This window comes from Egretta garzetta, unplaced genomic scaffold (assembly GCF_000687185.1).
Source record: "Egretta garzetta isolate BGI_Z169 unplaced genomic scaffold, ASM68718v1 scaffold467, whole genome shotgun sequence".
NCBI classification, from domain to species: Eukaryota; Metazoa; Chordata; class Aves; order Pelecaniformes; family Ardeidae; genus Egretta; species Egretta garzetta.
Window position 1 is genome coordinate 134,687 of NW_009260196.1, and position 23,860 is coordinate 158,546.

The 23,860-nt window shown below is 38.6% G+C and overlaps 1 protein-coding gene across 1 annotated transcript in view; it reads right to left on the reverse strand.

The window, feature by feature from the left end:
- INTU (inturned planar cell polarity protein) overlaps positions 1 to 23,860 on the reverse strand; it is a 152,539-nt gene that overhangs the window by 122,302 nt on the left and 6,377 nt on the right. The window contains exon 3 of the mRNA XM_009642227.2: positions 22,666 to 22,891. Coding sequence (XP_009640522.2) covers positions 22,666 to 22,891 — 226 coding nt within the window. The remainder of the gene's footprint in view (positions 1 to 22,665; positions 22,892 to 23,860) is intronic.

The window sequence follows — 23,860 nt, forward strand, 5'->3', positions numbered from 1 at the left end:
TGTCCCTTTCTTTGCCACCTCCTTCCACCATCCCCAGAGGAACTTGAGGGAAGACAAGTCCACAACCATTCCGCTAAGCTTGTGTCATCTGGGCTGCCACCTCGATGAAGGAATTAATTACCCACAAGGGAAATTCATCTTGTTTCTACAGAGTGAAAGGGCTGGAACACAGCCCAGAATTTGGGCCAGTGTATCTATTTAGACATAAACATTTACATAGAGATGAAAAGGCAAAACTCATTCCTCCTGTCAGACCACTGAAACCTATGGAAATACAAAGGGATTCAATTGATCTAAGAGTTCCACTGGGGAGAGGTAGGGTGAAGAAAAGCTACCAAAATTGAAGATGAAAGTAAAAATCCTCTCTGGGCTTCCTTTTTAGATGTTTCCTTTACTCTTTCAAGACTCCTTAAATCATCCCCTTTTGTGGATAGATCAATCAGAAATAACTGTGCTTACCATTTCTGTTCCAACCAAAGCAGCTGAAGGAGCTCTCTTAGCCACATTGTATGGTGAATGGGTTATTTTGGTGACAGAAATATCATATTTTCCATGTAAGAAATTTAAGAAGTTACTAAGAAATCATCATCAACTAAATAGTCTCACACAATGTGATGTACCATGAAACATGAGTAGCAAAGCTGTTGTGAAGAACTGTCATTTAGGTATATCCTCAAAAAGTGTCATGTTAAGCAACAGCATGAATTCCTGTCAATAATGTGTCCGACTTACCTAGTTGCCAAGGACAGCTAGGGAGAAAAATTGGGAAATATATTCTAGCCTTTTTTTTTTTTTTTTTTTTTATTATATCACCAAAATAAATGATTTTACAAAAGCATTGCAGCATATATTAATTTTGCTTTCCCTATGTTCATTTTATCGACATGTTTTGTCTTCAGGAGACGAGAACATCGTATCTGCAGTCTAGTAAGCAATTGGGTAATAGGGAGGTTTTTGTGGCTCCAGTTTTATTATTCTGCTGGTGGTAAATAGCTGCCACCTCTATTTGTTTGTAGTATCTGTAGGAGTGGATGGAACTCATTTGTCAGCCAGGAAGTGTGAGCGACTGCAGGAAAAACTAGTATGGGAGGGAGAAGCCTATGTTGGATTCTTCACACAACATCACTGTCTTCTGTGTTTGGTTAGAAAAATATGGCTGGTCTGCTTCTCTTTCTTGTCAAAAACCTGTGAACTGACTGGGGTTTAGTGTTGCAAAATCTGAAGATTAGAGAGGATCCGCTGAAGTCAAAAATAGTAGACAAGGCCTGGAGTTTGTTCCTGCTTTGAACACTAGATGAAAGCAAATGGCATTGTCGTCATTAGATTGGGAGGCTATATTATACCTTATTTAATGATAGTGGACTATGAAAGCTATTTTGATACTTTCTGAAATACTCAAGGGACTAGACCATGGACTGGCATTGATCAGAAAAAGCAGAGTTATATCTTTTGTGTTCATGGCTCACAGTTTGGAATTTCTGTTTTAAGTGCAAATAATAGTATTTGGCTTCTTCTAAACGCAGATTTTTTTGGATGATAAGTTTGAAGAATGCTGGAAATTTGGTACTCTGTTTCATGCTTAGATAAAGGAATAAACTGGGAAGAATTCTTAATAAAAATAGTCTTGAATGCACTGGAATATAATACCTTAGCATTAGCAGGTTAAACATATGTTCCTTGATTCATACCATGGTCTGACTGTAGTGTATATAACCTTTCAAAATCAGATGTAATACGCTGGAACATAAATTGTGTTCTTGAGTATTATATATGTAACTCCAATTGACGTCAATGGAATACAGAATCTGAACCACTCTACCAGAGATGTAAAAAGAAAAAATGACTAATGAAATGAAAATAATGTCTCCTTGAGTTGGCTGTAGATTTCTCCATAAACCATGTGTCTCTTGAAATGATTTGTATGAGGTATTATGGTGTTTTGTGGATTACAAAACCACAAAAGAAGGAGGCCAAAATAGTTAGAGGTGGGGATTTTGAGTACATCCGCCCAACCTGACATGTGGATTTGTTTCTCAGTTGTAGAAAAATCCACAGAAATCTATACATTGTAGGAAATCACTCCAGAAATTCCTGTTGGGCAACTATCAGCTAAACCAGTCTAAATCAGGGATTCCCTCTGACTCTTAAGAACTTGTTAACAAGACAGTCTCCTCAACTCGGTTCTTCTCAATTTTGATCTCCCAGCCTGAGTATCAAGTTGTTCCTGTGAGCCACATTCTGTCTGCATTCAAGTGAAATTGCTGTCAAAACGCCATTGCTTTCTACTGGCGCAACAAATACCTATTGTCAACTACTGATATTTTTATACATAAGATAGTGGATAAGCAGCTCAAATTTAAGCCTGAGAAAAAGAGAATTGAATGCTTTATAGATTTGTATGTGGGTGTCAAGCATTGAAAAGTACGTTTGGATAATTAACAGTCCAGTGTAGGCTGTGATTAAAATACTTTTGAATCTTTGCCATTTTGATTTTCATTCACATTCTGAATCATTCAGCTGGTTTCCTGCTCCAAAAATTAGAAGTTTAGGAGTATATAGTTACACAATTACTCTTAGGCAAACACTCTAGCCTTAAAGTTTTGTGCCTAATCTACCTAAAACCAGAAAATCTTTTCAGAATAATTTACTGGGAAATGCCTGTGCCAAATGGAAAATAAACCCGTAACTTTTCTATATCTCATCATTTCTCATACTTTCTTCATGTAATCCACTATGAAGCTACAGCACTTGAAATCAAGTCTTACATAACTGGTGTCCACTTACCATCAGATCAATGGCAACTCAATAAACGTGAATTACTTGAGGTCAACGGGAATCGCAAGCTCTTAGTGCAAGTCAGTGCTGTGCAAGCTCATTTCACTCTATTTTCTTGTCAGAAATCCTTTAATTTAATAGAACAATAAAGAAAACAAAGAGCCAGCTTCTCAACTGCTGCAAATTGATTTAGCTGCATTCACTTCAGAGAAGAATTGCTTCTGCAATTCTGATAAATGCAGGACGAAGCTGAATAGTGGAATTATTTAGAAAACAGTGCTGAACTATATATTACAAACCCATCATGACAGCTTTGGTACAGTTACCTAGATAAAAACCAAAGCAAAACACTTATGAGCATTCGCAAGCCTTGCTTTTAAACTGAAGGACATCTCAGCTTCTGGGGAAGGAGGTCATCTTCTACCACAGTTGTTCCCTGAATAGAATAGAGATTTAGTTTATAGATTCAGAAAAGTTTTGAAGTATGAGGGGTATTTGCTGCTTTACGTTTCCAGCTCTTGAGACAATTTCATGCTTCTATGCCTGCAAGATTCTGGATATACATGTGAGCACTGGAAGTTCTGAGGCTCTTTATAGCCCTGAGAACCTAGTGAATAAAGAAAGGAAACAACATCTATTTCTTGAATGAAGTGGCTAAGCAGCACTTGTGAGTCATGATATGAAAGAAAATAATTTGAATTAGGTGAGATGTGCATGGCAGCGTAACGGAAAGAATGTCTCCTCATTTTCATCAGCTAATAATCAAAACAATTTGACACTACTTCCAAAGGAAGCCAAAAATATGGAAACAATTATTTAGAGAAGAATACAGCAAAATGATGTATATGCTTGTTTTTTGCATCTTAAGGTAAACTGTACTTTTGAGTTCCCAGATGGATATCCAAGGAAAATATGTTGACCCAGAAAAAGAAAAAAAGAAAGTGAGACCTCTGAGTGGTGTAAACAATCATATGTGGCGATACATTTTTTTTTTTTTTTTTTTAGTCACATACTTAGTTACCATGTTAATTCCTGTGCTTAACAACTGTATTGTGCAATTGAAGAGCAGAAGAAATGTGCTTGTCACTTACATAAGAAGCTTTTCTAAAATGTAAAAATGTTCATGACTTTTTTGATGTAATATTTGGCAGCCATTTTGACCTGAATGTTTCTTACTGATACAAGGTTTCAATGTCAATGGCAACACTGTGCAAATAACAGATTTTAAATATGGATTAGTTTTTTATTCAAAGCAGCATCACCTGCCAAGATTGAGGTTTAAAAAATCCCAGACATATTTTTTTATCTGAGTAAAAAGAAAAGCATCTTAAACTATGTTGTGATCTGGTAACTTATACGATGCCTGAATCGTATTTTGTCATACTTGGCAAAGATCTTTGCAGACTCAGACCAAACAAAGAAAGCTTCTGCCCTGAAAAAACTTTTGCCAAAATTATGGATGACTAGAATTGGATTTTCATAAATATATATAGTCAAACTTTGTATTATTGCTATTTCTCCATTAATAATTATTTGCCATTTTTGCTTGTTCATCTTTCACTTGTTTGCAAAAACATTTGCTAAATGAATATTGACTTTGAACAGAGCAGGACAGATGGGTAATGTGTTACTGCTGATTTAATACAACACACTGCAGACAAAATACCATCAGTGCAAAGATACATTTCATATTCCTTCAGGGAACTGAACTCAACCCTCAAAGTTGAAGTTCAGTTCCTTTTATTACTAGTCCAAATAATATACTTGATGGTTGCTGAGTCCACATTTTTTCTCTTCCTAGGTTATGGGCCATAATAAGAAATACTTTTGTATATGTTAAATATCCACAACAAAAGGCAAACATCTAGGTACAGCAACAGTCGTGTATTAATACTGTAAACCGTGGGAATGAAGCAAATGATGTAATGAAGAGGAAGGAATCTCTTCTTTTTGCAGAATGTCAGATCTAATTTTCTTATAAAATTACCTGAATCGGCAAATGGGACATTGAAGTCCTTTATCCATAGAACAGAAGTGAAAATACTAGTATGGAAATAGAAATGAGGAAAGAGTATAAAAGGAGATAATATGAACACATAAGGATGTAATCAGAAAGTCTAAGGCATGATATAATGTAGAAAGAAGGTACACAATGGGTAACAAGAAGGCATTCTACAAACACATTAACATTAAGAGGACGACCGAAGCTAGAGTTGGTCCAGTGCTCAAAGAGGAAAAAAAGATAAAAATAGTTGTCACCAAGAACGTTAAAGAACTTAATGCATTTTTGCTGCAGTCTTCACTAAGGGGATAAGAAAGCTAGCAGAATTTCAGCAGCAAAGGAAGAAGTACTCAGGTTAGAGAAGGAAGGAAGAAAGAAAGAAAAAAAGGAAAATACGACTGAGAATCAAGTTAGCCCTTTTCAGATCATCTGGGAGTGCCAGACTTTCCTCCCTGAGTACTTAGATAACTCGATGAGAAATTTCACATCACCAGTGGTTGTCTCTGAGAGCTTGCAGAGGATGAGTGTGATCCAGAAGACTTCTGAAAGACCATCACAATTCATAAACCCTGTGAGTTGCTGCTGACTTCTCTGCTTTATTCTCAGCTGGAGTGAGTATTCGGAGATCTCTCCGGGCTCTTTTTAAAAAGGTTTTTCCTCTCTTTTGCAAATAAAGTGGGTTTTGGTTTTCAGCCAGCCCTTCTCACTGCCTCTGGAATAACCCAGTTGCACTTGCCCAGTTGAGCTTGATGGGAGTCAGCCACACCTCATTATCTCCGCTCAAAAAAATTCACCAAATTCCAGGCCATTGTTTGTCTTGGCAGAGGGTGTTTTTTATAGGAGTGGTACTGTGATACTGTGAGCAGGGTATGACAGCACCAATCCTGAGGACACCAAACCCCATGTACAGTCAGTCATATTTCACAAGGTGCCAAAGAAAATAATTATAATTTACTTGAAAAGATTGGTAGGTAGTGTGTAGATTTGCTTCCAAATAACTCTGCCATTTGGCTGTTTCCCTGCAGTAGACAGTATATTTATCTGGGAAAATGTAGGGTAAAATACTTAAGGTAAAAAACATAATAGCAATTTATTTTGTTTTGTTTGACAAAACAGAAACTCACGCACTTAAATTCATTAATAGGAGTATTTTTTGCAGTTCATCACTGTTTCAGTGTATCCTGATAACTTGGAGTTACAGGGGATTTATAAGATATGATTCCTAATATCCTTTGTTTCTGACTTTTGGTTTTCCTTGAGACCGCCGTTCACCTGCTAATGGTAAGATTAAGCTGTATTTCTGGTCCTATTAAAAGTGACAACAACATTTTTTGATACAATGCATAGTTAATACATTTTACCAGTACCAAAACCGAAGGTTTTGGTTAACAAGTACCTGCAGCTATACTAAATAACACAAAGCGTGTATATAAACTGTAAAACTAATTAGATATTTGCGAAGCTAATAATTCAGAAAAGGATGAGTCGTATTTGCAATCAGTAGCGATATCACATAGGGAAAAAATTATGCAGCGATTTATATTGTTGCGCTTTGGGGCATGAGGCAGTCAGTGGCTGGTGGCTGGCTCTTCTAACTATGGCTTGTACCTACCTTTGAATTAATTTTTGAAAAGAGGATTTAGTACAGTAATTGGGATAAAACTGAGCCCTGCTCTCATTTGTGAAGGCTGTTTCTGCAGTACGTCCCTGCCAGAGAATGGCTTGGAAGAGAGGAGATCGCTAATGAGCTCTACATAGCAGTGTAAATGATGGAAGAAGCTTTGTTCTATAGAGACTAGAATTTAGAAAGGAGTGAAATAGATCCTTTTTTTTTTTTACCATAATCCTTCAGTACTATGAATATTCTGCTTTTTCTTTGTGCATCTGTCTAAAATGTTCTTTGGACTCTGAGGTATGATGGGGGTGTTTCAACACAGACTAACATCAACCCCATTCTTAAATGAAAAAATTCACAGGTAATGAGCATATACATGTATCCTTATTGCGCTGATATAAAAACCATCATAAATATAATTTGTTAGCAGACAAGAACTGGATCAGATCTGTGTAACTTTCTGCTGTTTACCTTTTGAAAGTCTCCTCCTTTTGCATGAAAAGCTGCGTCTGCCACAGCAATGTACCACTTCCAGTGCTTGGGATTCAGAATGCTTCTTGTATTACTTACTGACAGTTTTCATGTCAGATAGATACTGTATCAACCAACCTAGATAAAGCTCAAGTTTCATGATGTTTCCTTCTGATTTTTCTTTTTAATAAATATAGATTATTTGAGGAGAAAGTCCGGTTTCACAATGGTCAAACCATACACAGCTTTCCTGTTTCTCAAAAGACATTTTCCTGTTTCCTCCTGACTTTTTAAGAATTAATTTCCTAACTCCATATATGGAGTCTCTTGTTTGCTGAAGTTTTTCTGCCTTACTTATTGTTGATGATGGCAGTTCATTAAACTATCTTTCTTTTCCTTTCCATATGGAGATGGTTGGCTTTTGAGCAACTGATAAAGCTGAAGTGGGGAAGAGGTGGTGGAATTAACCTAGCCTTAATATTTTTAGGAGAAAAAAAGGAGATAGTAAGGAAGGTGCCAGTACAACAGTATTTCTTTCCTCTTTTTTATTGACTTTTGAACACATGCTCTTAACAATGCTGATAAGTATAATTGATTTTAATTGTTTTTTACCTTGGTCCTAAATAGTTCAAAGAAAAAATTTAGCAATTGCTGTTAGCTGTATGTCATTAGTAAAATTTCTGCATTCTGTGTCTAAAAAAGCCCCAACCTACTTCAGAATAAATTAAATGAAATATAAATATTTAAAGTTCCTGTTTATCACATTTTGATGACGTTTTGACAACAATGTTATAATATTTTGCCTATAATTTCTTGAATAGGTTAGCTGTTTTACTTTTTGTTTATGTGTTTTTCCTGTCATATCTGTTTAACAATTACTTGTAGGCTTTTAAATTTGCTCAGGCTTCACCGAGATGGGGCTTTGTGAACTATCATGTTTAACAGTTTCCAGTCTTTCTGCCACTACTGGACGAAAAGCTGGACATGAGCCAGCAATGTGCACTGGCAGCCCAGAAGGCCAACCGTACTCTGGGCTGCATCAGGAGAAGCGTGGCCAGCAGGTCGAGGGAGGTGATTCTGCCCCTCTACTCTGCTCTGGTGAGACCTCATCTAGAGCACTGCATCCAGCTCTGGGGTCTCCAGCACAGGAAAGACCTGGACCTGTTGGAGCGGGTCCAGAGGAGGGCTACTAAGATGATCTGAGGGCTGGAGCACCTCTCCTATGAGGACAGGCTGAGGGAGTTGGGCTTGTTCAGCCTGGAGAAGAGAAGGCTGTGGGGAGACCTGATTGCGGCCTTTCAATACCTAAAGGGGGCCTATAGGAAAGATGGGGAAAATCTTTTCAGTAGGGCCAGCTGTGACAGGACAAGGGGTAATGGTTTTAAACTAAACCAGGGTAGGTTTAGACTGGATATAAGGAAGAAATTCTTTACAATGAGGGTGGTGAAACACTGGAACGGGTTGCCCAGAGAGGTAGTGGAGGCCCCATCCCTGGAAACATTCAAGGCCAGGTTGGACGGGGCTGTGAGCAACCTGATCTGGTTAGCCGTGTCCCTGCTCCTGCAGGGGGGTTGGACTAGATGGCCTCTAGGGGTCCCTTCCAACCCAAAACATTCTATGATTCTGTGAAAGACTCTACCTCTAGCTCTGAGGCGGTACTACCTGATTTAGCCTCTGCAAAGCAAGAGTAGTACATCTTTCGTTTCACATGTCCTGATTATAGCAGTCTGCAAAATAAGTTTCGGTTCATGTGTCCTGTTCTAATGTATTTTGTCTGATACAGTAATATATTCTGTCTATAGCAAATAGCTCTGGGGCAGGAGGTTTAAACACCTGGGATGTTTGCCCTGAATGAACAAGTGTTCCTGTTGGAGCATTCCAATACTTAAACAATGGATTTTAGATGCTTGCTTTTTGATACCTACTGATTTATGCCTCTGAGCATTTTGAATTCATGTATCCTACAAGTCTGTAAGCCTAGTGCAGACCAGGATGCTTTCAGGTAGGTATTATTGGAGTCGGGTATCTGTGAGACACTATTTCTGATAATTCAGTAAGGTGAATGTGTGGGGAGGGATAAGTTAGGAAAGTCAGTGAAGTTAAATAAAGCACATGCTTAACCAGAGGGAACATATTTAATCACCAGTAAAGTTGCTTCAGGTTTTACTGGCCACCATGTACCTAAACCGCACTCCAGCAAGTAAACCTGGGTTGTTTGGTGGCTTCTCCCATTGTGATGGTTAAAGATCTTGTTTAAAATGATACATTCTTTCTTGTCGCTTGATTTAAAGGTTGACTTTAGCTTCAAAATTAGTCCCATATGTTTTGAAATTTGAGTCTGAAAGCTGGTTGAAAGCCCATGTAAATTTGGTGCCACGCTGCTCACCTCTGACATGGAGAGGCCACGGAGTGCAGTAAACAGTGCTGAAATGTGGCTGCGTGTGACACGAGTCACTGTACTGTAATTCTAAGTTATGAGACTTGGTGAAAAACAACGTGGCCTGTACTGAGTGAGCCTAATCTAACTTTGTTCCCCAAAATGGGTCTTTAAACTTATAACTTCACTGTTCATAAATAACGTACACATTCTTAATATAAGCAGAGGCAAATGCAGGATACACAGCATATGTTATATTGCACACAGCTCTTTTTTTTACACATGCTGCTGTTAACGTTGCCCAATAAGTATTTATAAGACAGTCTAATAATGGGAAACATTTTTTTGTTAGTTTAACTGCTTGCTTTTTAAACAACTGACATTCCCATCCTTAATGTTGTAGCCTCTCCTTTTCTGGTGGTTAGTATATGTTACCCACTTAAAAGGAATTGTGTCTATTTACTTTAGGATAAGCTTATGCTACACCGTTAGATATTTCTCTTGTCATTAGAACATGAATACATTGATTTTTGTCTGATGTAATAGAAGTAGTAGTAGCTTTTAATTAGCAGGACTTCTAATTGAGTAACATTTTTTTTTAAAATTTAGATAACCATTATATGCAAATTAAGAATAAAATTAAATTCCAAAGAAAATTAAGAACACCACCACATGCCTGTTTTGTAAGGTTTGTGGCATCCGGCTTCATCCTCCAGAAAAGAGTAAAAGGATGTTACAGCAGCCTGAGTTCTCTCATTTAACTTAGTTCTTCAATGTCAGTGACAAGATTCTGGGAGTAACATGAAGATGCCTGGAGATTACTGGAGGACAGGTGAACATGCCTTATATTATAAAATTCCACTACAAAAGAGTCTTATTAGCTTTTTAGAGACAAGCTCAAGACCTTGTTCTTCTTGATTCCTTTTCTTCCTCGGTCCTGTGTAATGTTTTTCGTCTGTATTCACTCATGGGAAAAAGTAATCATTCAGAAAATGGTACAATACAGGCAGTTGAATGTTCATATGACAGGATTTGTACCTTCCTCTTCATCTGTACAAAATCTGAGCAGGGAAAAATGTGTCTTGTTCCTGTTTCTAGAAAGAGCAATATTGGGACGAATATTTTTGTCTTTAAGACATGGATACAGCAAAAGGGAAATACCTGTGGTGGGACAGGGGCTAGAGAAACACCATTTCCTGAACCAGGACTATTAGTACTCACACATACGTGTAACAATTGTAATAGATGACAAAGCTATGATAAATATGATGCCAAAGAACAGTGCTGTAAAGGCAAACTTGCAGCCCATCTGTCATATAATCATGTTCCAAGTGCCAACAAATACTCTTTACTTCAGTCAGTGAACCTTCAATTTGTTACGTTTTTTTTTTTTTGTTTCTTTTGCATCGCTTTACAGTTGAGTCCATGTCTTGTCAGACAGAGGTAATTTGGGGCCACCTGTGATTTGAAGACCACATTTGAGGAGAAATCCCAGATACACAACAAAGTAGACAGACTTTTTCCAATGTGGGACAAAAAAAAAAGCCACTGATTCCCTCTGTGGACCTCTTCAAGGGGTGACATTTACCCTGACCTGAAGTCTTCAGTGGGATTTAAGTGTGTCTGAGCCTTGAACTAATATGCTAGAGAGGAGAGGGTATTTTCTCCTTTTCCCACCAAAAAAAGCAGAAGAAACTATGTATTGTAATTATTTTGTATGTCCAGAGGGTACCGTGTCTTTGAAAAGCAGAAAGGCCCCAATGAAGATGCCCTCTCCTGACATCTTTTACAACTATGGTGCAGTATCTCTATAAGTAAATGTAATAGTTTAGCCAAAGAAAACTTCAAAGAAGAATTGGAATAAAATAGTAACTGGCTGGGGGTGACCAAGATGCTTGCTAGGTAATGCGTCTCCTTAATTGGCTATGTAATCAGTGTAGAGCCTGGCTGAACTATTTCCAGAAGTAAGAAGAGTTGACTGCTTCACTGACCTATGCTCTGAACAAACCTAATCACAGAGGTCTCAGTGTGTACTAAAGTAATGAACAGTAAGGTGAACACATGATTCACCTAAATATCATTATCTCAAATAGCTTTTCCAGTATCTGGAGTTTCTTTGAGGTGAAAGCAGAAGAACAAAGTGAATGTCAAAAAATAATGAACAGAATTTAACTTCAAAGTGACATAGAAAAACAAAGACTAACATCAACCAAAGCAGGAATATTAATAACATGCTAGGAGGAAATCTATTCTTAGCCTTCATTTGAAAAAGGGATAGAAAAATGTTCCAGTTCTAACCAGCACCGAAAATAAGATGAGAAATGTGAAATCTGTGGAAAGAAGCTATAAACCCAAGTGCTGGCTTTAAATTTAGTAATGGGCTGAAGAACTCAAAACAATGAAGTGCAGTGTGCTTTGTAGCTGCTTATTTTCACTGAGTTGTATAGGTAAAAGTTTCTGATTTCGCCACACTTAATTTTCAAAGACCCCAGAGCCCCATGTTTAATTTAGCAGACTTACAGCTTTTGAATAATATCTCATATAAAATATCTCCACGGGGCTTGGCAGGAGATGCAGAAAAATGTTCAAAACCAGACGTTACTCTTTAGAAATCAATAGTTATACTCACCAACTAATTACTTTGCTCAAGATAATCTGTTTCCTCAACGTGGAGGAAATGAGAATCACAAGGATATTTTTTGTCCATCTATATTTAATCTAATGAGTCATCTGGCACCCTGAGGGTCTTCATAAATAGATGCTGGTAAATAAATCAGGGGCTGATCCAAAGACTACTGAAAGTAATAGAAGGACTCTTGTTTTGTTTGACTGCATTTGGATCAGTTTCTAAACCTTTTTCAGAAGTGAGCTTTCTATTGTTGCATAATAATTCACATAAAATGCCTATCTGTTTTTATGTGACCAACATTTTAGTGGATGTCTGTGTCTTTGATACATGTATACATGAAACTATTTTAACTTGTTGATTGGTATTTCAGAAGTTGTGAGCAATGGATCAGATGCTGAGCTGTTAAAAAATGGACGTCTGCTGAGTCTGATATCTTTATTGGGTCAAGTTGGTAGCGATGTGGAAATATTTAGTATGTAAGACAAAATTTTGGTAAGCATTGTCCTGACTTGTAATTTAGGTTCCAGTTATATTCGGTGGCAGGAGAAAGCATAAGGTAATGGATAAGTGTTTAACTTTGCCTTAACTGTTTCCCTTGAACTTCCTTTTCACCATAAACTTCTTGCATGTAATTTCATGAAAGAAATCACAAGAGAATGGACTTCATTGTTACATCTGATTTGCTGTATTTGAGTCCAATTTATTTTAAGCCACCTGGAAAAAGTTCTATGGATCATTGCATAACAATGTTAATAGTAAAGTTAAGTGATTCTAGTAAAAATACAGAACCAATACTACCCAGGTGTAACTCCTTTACGTTACCCAGAATTGCTTGAAGGATGAATTTAATTCCTGGTTTTTAACAGATTCAAGGGAAGATTCATATTCTTAAAATACACTTACCCAATATACACAATAATTAAATATATTTACTTCCCCTCCCCCCCCCTTCTTACCCACTAGGCTAAATTGGACACTATTTTATTTCTTCAGGCTGCTCAATGCAATTACACCTGAGATGTTTTTTGGTCTTTGGTTTATTTTTAGGTTTTTTTGATGTTCAGTTGAAATAGTTAAAGAATAACGGAAATGTGAAAAAAATATATGCCTTTGATAAAAGATAATAGCTTTTACTTTCAAATACAAAGAAACCCCATATTGCCAGCCTTCTAGTTATCAGCTTGTTCCAATGTCTGTCCGTCTGTCCATGAAAGATTATTTGCACAGGTACCTCAAGCACTGCATAATAGAACATCAGAGGGTTCTCCTCATGGATTAATATTTTTGGCTTTGGGAGATATGATGCAACTACCCTCTTTATTGTCTATTAATCCCAGAAAGAGCTGGCAAACTTTCTTAAAGTGATAATGGAAAGCTGTCTGGCATGATTGTGTTTCAAATTAGGTGATGCCTAACAATGAGGTAATCTCTCAAGCACTGGAATTCCAAACAGTCCCAGAGCATGTGGGAAGAGTTTCTCCTAATGAGGCAACATTTCCAGCACTTGTCCGTATGCAGGAAGTCCATCTAGCACACGTGCCAGCATCCAAAGGCTGCAAATACAGCTGCATATTATAGCATCTGGTTTTAAGAACAAGGAAGGTTTGTGTTTTAAATATTGTCCCAGACTGATTATGTCATATGCATATATACTTCTGTGCTGCTAGCCTGACTAAAAGCATCTGGAGCAGCCACTAGTGCTAAATTGTTTGTCAAATATCCACATACCTGTCAATGTGACATGGCTAGCTACACATTTGTTAAATGCCAAGGCAGGTATTACCATGATACCTCTCCATCTGTGAAGCTCCTGTGGTCTTCGGAGGCAGTATGTCAGTTGATGTCAGAATTTGGTGCTGCCCATGTGAAAATTTCCCTAAATACTTTCAAGAAGTCTGATGTGGTTTCAGCTGTAAGTAGGCAGCTTTTCTTTCTGAATTATGGGTAAGTGGAATGCTCTAAAAATGTCTTCGGCAAACTGATAAGTGGGCAAAACAATATTAAAGACTTATCTTTGTATGTGCTCAGGAAATAGGCTATCAAGCTGAATTCCCACTGCCTCTGCCCTTTGAAGATTCATGTTATAAAGCTAAAGCATGTAGAAATCACCCTTATGCTCACACAAGTAATGTAAATTAAATTTGCTACATCTTACTGTCCCATAGGTTTATTTGCTATGTTCCATCATCTTTAATCAAAACAATTGGTGAAGTTTAAATATAATCAGTCCTGACTCCCAGACAGATTTTCAGAGCCCAAAGAATGCAATGTAACTGAGAGGCAATGCCATCTGAGTCTTAACAAATCCTGAACTCCTTGATGCTTCTTTTGTAGTCAGGAGAAGGAACCATGGATTCAGCTTTTTTTGACTACTAAAGGAATAAAAGGCTGCACATGCATATTTAAAAAAAAAAAAAAAAGGAATTCTAGCTACTTTTCAGTAATTGGCAGGCCAAGCACAGTACAACAGCTGCTGCAGGTAATTTTTTCCTTTAGCAAATGGAGTGGGGTGTAGGAGTTGGTGAGTAGAATTTACACAGAAATCCTGCTCAGTGCTGAAGGAAGGCACGCTGCAATTTTGTAGAGTGCAGGTAGTTTCACTTGCTTTTGTGAGCATGAAGCAATGACTTCTCTTAGTTTTTGCAAAGAATGAACAAATCCTCCTAAAAGAAAAGAACATCTTGGATAACAGAGTTTTTTTATTAGGCAATTTTTATCACAGCCATGCGCTGAGCCCTTTACTTGGCCTATATTAGAGCAGACTTATGCCTGCTCTAACTTGTGCAAGTTGTTAAATACCCCTTGGAGATAAGAGTCATGGGGATTTTCTGGATTGGAGGAAACCTTGGCCATTTTTACTTTCCTTTGATTGCATACTACTCCGCCCTGCAACACTGATGAGCCTCTTGTGCCTGGTTATGTTGATGGTGAGACCTTTTATGTCAGCTGTACAAAGCTGTCACAGTGCAGCCCCGAATTGGGGCTATTTCACTGAGATAATCTGCGATAATTGACACAACACCTGTTTGTTCTCACTAGAGTCAACAGTTGCATAAGGTTCCAATTACTTCAGAACTTGGCTGCAAGTTTCTGGGAAAATGGTGAGTATTTGCGTATAAACTGCTGTGCATTTGTTCATGGGCCATGTACCTGAAGTATGTTGAAATGTATTTTTCTTGAAAAATCACATTGGAAAGTTTCTATGACTCCTTTTTTGACCATTGCATGCTGGAGAGACCTGTGAGTGAGAGACAGCGGAGGAGGCCAGCATAGAGAACTACGATGAGGTTTGCTTGGAGAATGGATGATGCATCCGCTTTGGCTCCGCATTACTTGAGGGATCGTGATTCAAAGTTGCTTGGGGAACCTTGTTACTGTTTTAAAGTTGCCAGTTCTGTGGGTTTCCTGTGGAATTGGACTAGTTTTTAGCAACAGCTGCGGTTAATTTTCAGGAGCCAGGGATAGCCATTTTGGGGGCTTTTTTTTTTTTAATGCTAAGGGAGATTTTTGGCTGTCTGGTTGGTGCAGTGGTTTCCACTGTAAATTTTGATTATGTCTCTGAGAGCCGATTAGAGTTCGTTAGGCAGGACTGTGCATCAGCGAGCCAGTGCTGTCATGGGCACTGGAAGCTCCTCAAGGACAGAGTTTCAAAATGCCAGCGACAAGCATAGATGATCGTCTGGAGTACTGAGGGATTTCATGAAATCCTCCAGTCAGTTAGTACAGTCCCACTGAAATGCTGAAATGAAGTGGGACTTTAATTCTTAGCTTGCTTGCAAGTGCTACTAGGAAAAGGGGGGTAACTTTAGAACCCCAGGTTCTAAAGGCATAAAAGCATTTACCACTCCAGGTAAGAGGCCTCATCACTAACGGAAGAAGACAATTAACCATATTCACTATTTAGGTACAGTCTCGTTCAGTCATGTTGGGCATTACTACGAGAACTATTATGATACAACGGTGTGTGTATGGTGAATTTTTTGTCATTCTAATACTTTTTTTCTTTTCTCAGGTCTCTGTTGGTCTCAGTCCATAATGAACACCAAGAAGCAGCCCACAACTGAACCTAAGAGTGGAGTTCGCCATGAATCTTCCCATTTACTGATGGGAAATAATGTTAAGACCATATTGTGGGTAAGAAATTAGTGGATGGTGGCCACCTTTGTGAGGATGGTGGGAAAAAAATGTTATAGGTGAATTCAGGAGGGTTTAGATAGTGATGAAAATGCAGAGGAGCTAAAGAGGAAGGTGAGACGTTCTCTGTTGAACTGGCAGATACAGTGGACTCTTTCTACAATAGAGAGAAAATAATGTGGCAGGACAGGGTAAAGGAATTGGGTCTGTAAATTGCTGTTTTCTTCTTTGCGGTCAGCAGTAGGCTTTCCAAGGGCAGGCTTAGTGAGAAGACAAGAGAAGGTGGACTAACATTCATCTTTTCCTAAGTGTGACTCTTGAGTAGCAGCAACAACAGTAACCACAGCTATAAATACCTGTCTCCAAACTTGCCCTGTACAGATAATTAGGTTCTGGGGAATATAAGAACATTTCTGCATGCTTTCTTAGTCTCAAAAAAGAACACCTTGTTTTCAGTGGCACTCCTGCTCCAGTTGTGTTGGATTTCCTTCATTATTCAGGCAATTGTGTTCTACCTAGGGGTGCCCACAGAAAACCTGAAAAACAGTACAACCAAGTCCTTGCAGGTACAGAATACTGCAAGTCCACTGGTACCAGCATAGTCTATATGGCATAAACTGTATCAGCTGATCACAGCAATGGCAAAAAACTACAAACCAAGAGATGCTGGAGTGTTTTATAGGAGGTGAGACACTGGCTGCTTGTACTAAGAGATGAAATTGCTGAAGTCCCTTGATTCAAGTTAGTGCTCTTGCTACATGATTTAATGAAGTAAAAATAAGTCTGTCTAAAACTTGATAGAAATAATAATGATTTGGTGCAAAATTACTTTCCAAAGTACAATGGAAATAAATGTAAATTGAATTAAGAAGGAAAGGAAAAGAAAATGTTTCCCCAGTAGAGATAAAGCGCAATGTTCTGGGGGTTATTTTCACATATTTCTGGCTGTTAAATTCCATTTTCTTTGGCAGCCTTATCTGGTCCCTTTTGTAAAACCTGCTAGAAGAAGTTCCTGTGTAGTGTGTACGTTGAATTCTAGCGAGGCATCTTGAGACAGTTTGGCTGCCTTGTGACAATATTTCAGGCTGGTCTCTGATGAATTCCAGAGTGTTACGTAAATATCTGGATCACAAATAAAGGTGTGAAGACACTTGGGAGAGCTGTGAAAATAATCAGCGAACATTTTGAGACATTTCCATCCATGACGTCTCTGACTTAATACCTAGCAGAAGCAAAGGTCCTCCTATTTTCTCTGTTTCCAGTTTAAGTTTGTTTGTACATCCGAAGAAATAAAGGGAAATACTTTGATCTTTCTGATATAAACCAGTCTCTCCTTGATTCCTTAGGATGTGACCTGGGAAATAACTATTCAAATATATCTTCTCTTTGTTTTACAGTCTTTCACAGAGCCTGTAGCCTCGTTATTAGGAAAAAAAAAAGTAAAGGCAATATTTTACCCACAGCAGAGCAGCTTCTCTCTTTCTCTCCCTGAGTTTCTCTGGGTGTGAGATTTTGAATGAGAACACTGGTTCTGAAGGAAAACTCTCTAGAAAGGATTGTGTAACACACTGAATTTGATTTTTACTCCAAAATGTCAGATGGAGCCTTACTGACAAGAAACTCTCCAGCTGAGGACCTGCTGTCAATTCCCTGTTCCTTCTATTACATAGCCAAAACCTGGGCTGGGCTGGTTATGGACCACAGTAAGCGTGTGCGTAGGGAGTGTGGTTTGTCATCCAGAGATCTGAGGCAATTCCATCATTGTCCAGCTCACTACTAGTCTGGGGTTTTATTTGTCCCTTTTCCCCCCCCTCAAAGTTGTTTTTGTTTGCAATGAAATAATATTATCTTCCTGATACAGCCGCAGTGATACTAGGATGAGGTGGTATCAACAATCCGTTGGATGATTTTCACAGAATGGGAAGCCGATGTGTTTAAAAGGGCCATAACAAATAGGAACTGGCAGCTGGCAAAGATGGTTTGGTGTGCTTTTCATGCACTGAGTAACTCATCCATACCTCCGCCAGACTTGTCACTGCATCTCCTTCAGTCGCTATGGGAGGCTCCATGTGATCTTGGAGCGTGATGAGTTACATTAGGCACAGATTTGCTGTGTCCTTATCATCTGGAATTAGTGTAGATTAGATAAAATAGCTGCCAGCACAGATGCATCTGCATTTCCAATTAAAGCTCAGCTATTCCTTGTGCACCCACTTCATCTCCATATGCTTCAGTTACTGTACAGGCCTGCTGATGGCTTTAAAACAGCTTCAGGGGAGGAAAATGACTGATGGGAGCACGGAAGCAATGCAAAGCTCTATTGCAAATTGTGTTGCCTGTGAGCCTCTTAAAAATATGAAAGTGATAGGAAATCAATCCTTAGGTGAGACTGGCAGTGACCAAATGCTACCTGTGGAAGGACTAACTCTCACCAAAAGACTTCGTGGACCTTTGTGGTATACTTAGGGGCAGCTTGCTGCACGCCCTGCCTAAATCCTGCCCTGTTTAGTGAGAGAGGATTTGTTCATGGGTGAGGCAGATCCCTTCCATATATACTGGCATCCTCTCTATAGGTGGAGTCACAGTTTTGGAAGCCAATTTCCTGCTTCCCAACCCCTGAATCGTACTGACCGAGCTACTGCATTTTGCCTTCTGTTCTCCAAATGGTTTACCCAGGGGAGGAGTATATGGGCCCAGTAGGCTGATGAGTGGGGACAGGGCAGATGGAAAGATGTAATTCAGTGGGAGGCTGCCCAGTTTCTTTCACATACCACCAAATCACCAAAAGCTTCTTTCCTTCTGCCAAGCACTTCCCTCTTACCCATGCTTTCTTTCCTACATGTGTATTTTCTTTCAGTCTGTTGGCATTGTTAGCAAAGAGTCGTTCAGTCTCTGCATATTGGTCTGAATCCACATTAAATATATTATAAGGTATGTTCAGTTAAAGTTAAGCAGCACTGTGCCTAGTGAAAATGAATGGAGTGAATCATCCTCTGAAAGATTTGAGGACACAGTACGGGAATCCTTTTACATGATTATTTTAACATGTGTATAAAAGGAAGGAAAAATAACACCACACTGGAGCCTGATGCAAGGAATTTCTGTTAAATCGATAACGTGTTTACATTTAAATCTCTTGCAGAAGTGGCTGAATTTGCTTAGGGCTTTAAGATGCTCAAAAGAATGTATTTGTTAATTAGACAATATAGTGGGGTGAGCAGGAGGGAGTTTTTTCAAAGTGGGATCATTTCCATTTTATAGCATTCTCCAATAAACATTATTCCTGAGTCTGCTGTATGGACAGCCTGGTTTCCTCCTTAGGAAAAAAAAGCACCCAAAGGGTAGTGTCTTCATATCTATCTGTATATACACATATATACTCCTTATATACATACACGTCTCTTGTTCCAGTTATTTGTAATAATAATGTTCATTAAAGGGATTTGGTATTCATAGTTCCTCACAGGTTTCTACCAGGCAAACAAAGCAGGAGGTGTAAGTTGATTTTACAGGAATGAAAAATGATTCAGAGCTCCAGAGATCTAAAGTTGTCACCACAAGTATGTTTTGCACAGGGACTTATTAATTTAAAAGCATATTTAATAGAAGTGAAAGTTGTCTGGCTTCAGAAGTGCTCGTCACCTACTCGTTGGCATTAGGTCAGTTCCAAGGCTCTCCGAATTGCTGGTTTAGGAAGTCATTGTTTCATTTTTTTCAGGAAGTTACTGTTTCAAATTTCAGTTCCTTGCTGTAAATTTTTTGAATGTAGATTCCTGTTGAGACTATGGCATCACTATCGTCAGCCTGTAAATAAATGCAAAAACTCCATGAATTCATTTATGTGGATGCTGCAGAGTCCCTTCTACGTGTGCTGTGCAATCGATTTCAGATTTCAGAATAGTTTTGGAACTTGTCTGTGGATACAAAGGTACTGGATGCTAGTGGTTATTACCTCGGTCTCCTCAAAAGAGTGCAAAGCTGCTGTCAAATGACACCCATCCTGCTTAAGCATCCCATCAAGCTCTGGGGAAAAGCTTGGAAATCAATTTTCATTAATGAACTCATTAGAATTATTGTGATACAGATCAGATTTGTGAAAGAATTTTTAAATTTCTACCATAGAAGGCATTTGCTGTTTCTTCTTTCCCCGTGAAGTCTAAATTCTCTAAAGGGAATTTGGGAAGCAGATTTATAGGACAACATTCCATCATCTTTTTTGACTGAACAAGAACAACCCCTTGCTTGTAATTGCTGCCTTAGTCTTAGCTGCAGACTTAGCTGTTTGGAAGAATTCCCTATACTTTTCTGTATAACCAGAAAGGTGTGTGTGTGTGTGTATATATATATGTCATTGTTTCATTTTTTTCAGGAAGTCACTGTTTCAAATTTCAGTTCCTTGCTGTAAATTTTTTGAATGTAGATTCCTGTTGAGACTATGGCATCACTATCGTCAGCCTGTAAATAAATGCAAAAACTCCATGAATTCATTTATGTGGATGCTGCAGAGTCCCTTCTACGTGTGCTGTGCAATCGATTTCAGAATAGTTTTGGAACTTGTCTGTGGATACAAAGGTACTGGATGCTAGTGGTTATTACCTCGGTCTCCTCAAAAGAGTGCAAAGCTGCTGTCAAATGACACCCATCCTGCTTAAGCATCCCATCAAGCTCTGGGGAAAAGCTTGGAAATCAATTTTCATTAATGAACTCATTAGAATTATTGTGATACAGATCAGATTTGTGAAAGAATTTTTAAATTTCTACCATAGAAGGCATTTGCTGTTGCTTCTTTCCCCGTGAAGTCTAAATTCTCTAAAGGGAATTTGGGAAGCAGATTTATAGGACAACATTCCATCATCTTTTTTGACTGAACAAGAACAACCCCTTGCTTGTAATTGCTGCCTTAGTCTTAGCTGCAGACTTAGCTGTTTGGAAGAATTCCCTATACTTTTCTGTATAACCAGAAAGGTGTGTGTGTGTGTGTATATATATATATATATGTAAGCTGTTGAGCCATGCTATTAAGCAGATGTTTTTCCTGTAATTCAGGCTTGCCAGCTTTTCATATATTAATGACCATCTTACATAACCAAGAGTGTTGATTCACTGTTTTTTCTCTTGGTATTCTTGCTTTTTCTTAGTTATCTTATACTACATTTGCTATTGCGAAACTGGGGAAGGCACCCTGGGTTGCTTATTCAGTGATTGTTTTATTTTGCACTGCTGTGAGTATTAACAGAAGTCCAATTTTTGTTTATTTTTTTTTAAGCATTCAGACAGGAGATCTCCAAGAGATCTAGCTGCAGTGCTTTCAAACACAGCCATCTCCAGCTGTATGCTGCATTCTCTGCTGAAGGGTGCCCACCTGCACGGAGCAAGGTCAGCTGCTCCACCTCATAGCCAGGTGAGACCTAATGTGAAAATAATGTGCAACCAGCTGTGTTGGCAGTTTGAAGCTAGTATTTTGGCTGTGAAATGATGTAGGTAAGGAATGGTTCCCTTCTGCTCTTCTTCCTTGTGATGGGATAATGTCTGGCAGAGGGATAGGCCAGAGAGCTGGTGCTCTTAACGTCCTGAACCACTACGAGAAGGTTCTCAAGAGAGCTGCTTTTGGGGTGCTGAAATTTGGCTTTGGACCAAATTTTTATAGGGTAATCAGTTGGTGAGTTTGGCTATTTTAGAGCATCACAGTAGGGAGCGGGCAGTTTCTAAATGACTTTGATAATGTAGAACTGTTGACATACGCAGAATCAGAAGGATAAACAAGCTGTGTGATTATATTTTGATAAAACTGAGTAAAAATATTTGACAGACTCTTATGTTGCATATATGCCCTACTTGTCTACTTCAACAGACAAAGATTCATATAGCTGTAAATTTGAGTTTAAGAATGTGAGGGAAATTACTTTTTTTTTTTTTATATTGGGAGGATCATAAATCCCTTCTGAGCCGGTGGTTAAATGAGGCCAGTGTTTGCATTTTATTTTCAATGACTTATCTCTTTTCATCATTTAGGTCTACTCGATCACTCATTTGGTAATAAATTCTTCAACTTCAGGAATACTGCATGATTTTAATTCATACACTTCCATTTGGTAAGTAATTATCCCTTACTGATGTGGACCATCAGCTTTCAAAATTACTGCTGTTAAAATGAAAAAGTACATAATGAATTCATTAGTGCAATGACCTGTTTGTTTTCCACCATTTTCTCTGTTCCTGAACCCCAAGCTTGAACTATCACATCTTAACCTGCTTGCCTCTAATGATTAAGCTTTTTTCTGTGGTCAGAAACTAAAAATGAAAATGCCTTAGTATGTTCACATCATTTGCCTCACAAGAAAGTAGCAGAACGTGTAATCATTTAGAACAGGGAAGAAGTTGTGTTGAACTTGAAACCCTACACCTCCCAAGTTGGGAAAATTTTCACTTAGTGTGCAGGTTTCGACACTCAGGCCCATCTTTAGACATCATAAAACTTTACCATCTTTCACTTTTATGACACAATTATGAATATAAAAGCAGGGATGTTAATGCTAGGTAAGCAAAATGGCTTGCCAGACTCTGTTATCAATGACAAAACACTCGGAGAAGGCAGTAAAAGTGAAGAGCCAGTAGGTGAAGTTGAGGTGTGATGAAATTTGGGAATATGGATCTGGCCTAACAAAGGGAAAGGGAGACAGCAAGAAATGGTGCCTCTTCCTCTGCGCTGGAAGAGAGAGCAGGAGTCGTTGACGTGGTTTCCTTGGAAAGAGTTAAATCTATTCTGCAGTATCTTTTCTTTTTAAAGACAGACTCTCCATTGTACGGTAGATGATGTGCTTTCACAGTTTCCATCCCACCGCAAGCGACATCAGGGGTCTTCTGCGTCGCAGCTGTACTGAGTGCAACCTGAGGAACAGGAAAACAGAGGAGAAAAAGAAAATAGGAAGAAGTTGTTGAAAATAGACTCAATGTAGTATTTGGTACAAAGTATTTATTATATTTATATCAGGATGTGTTTTATTAGCTCATAAAACTCAGTCATATGGATAATTTGAGCAATTAAACTGACTAGGTCCAGTGTATTTGTTAGCATTGTAATAGCGCAAAACTTATTTCCACAGGTGTTTCAAAAGTCCCACAGAGGTTGCATGACTGAAACATTAACATATTATTCTAATAATATGATGCTGCTCTGTCTGACTCAAGAGCTTTTAACTTTAATAATTTCCAGGTTATTCAATATCCAAAATGTGTTTTCCGTTCATACTTTCACACTGCTGAGTTTTCTTTAATATAAAGTAGTGATATAATGAATAAATTATAACCAGATGAAAGCCCGTCATTTGATACTTCATCCCAGGATCGTGATGGCGTATGGCAAAGTAAACATTTCCCAACAATGTGCTATCTGTACGAAGGACAGGGACCTAGATGGTGGGCTGAAGCGACATTCGATACAAGGAGGAATGAAAAAGCCTGGCTGGACAAGCAAATAAATCGTTACTGACATGGGAGCTGGAGATCAACCTCCTATCTTCTGGGTGGGGACTGATGAGGATTTACTTGCAGATCTGTGATTTAGATTATTTCTTAAGAAAATGAAGATGTTAAATGAAGCATTTGCACAAGTCCACCTCACTGACTTACCTAGAAGATGATTCAAGTTGGTGGTAAGTCACAAGGCTGTGGTGGGCATCCTAGTTCAAGACAAACACGAAGGAGAGATTTTGTTGCTGGGCCCTTGCTGGCTGTAGGTGCAGCTCCCAGCCCTGCCAGAGCAGAGTTTTCAACAGACACGGTGGGAGTTCTCGAAGCCGTATATCCGGCCCGCGCACTGCGTTTGATTCAGATACGTCTGTAACACTTATTGTAACT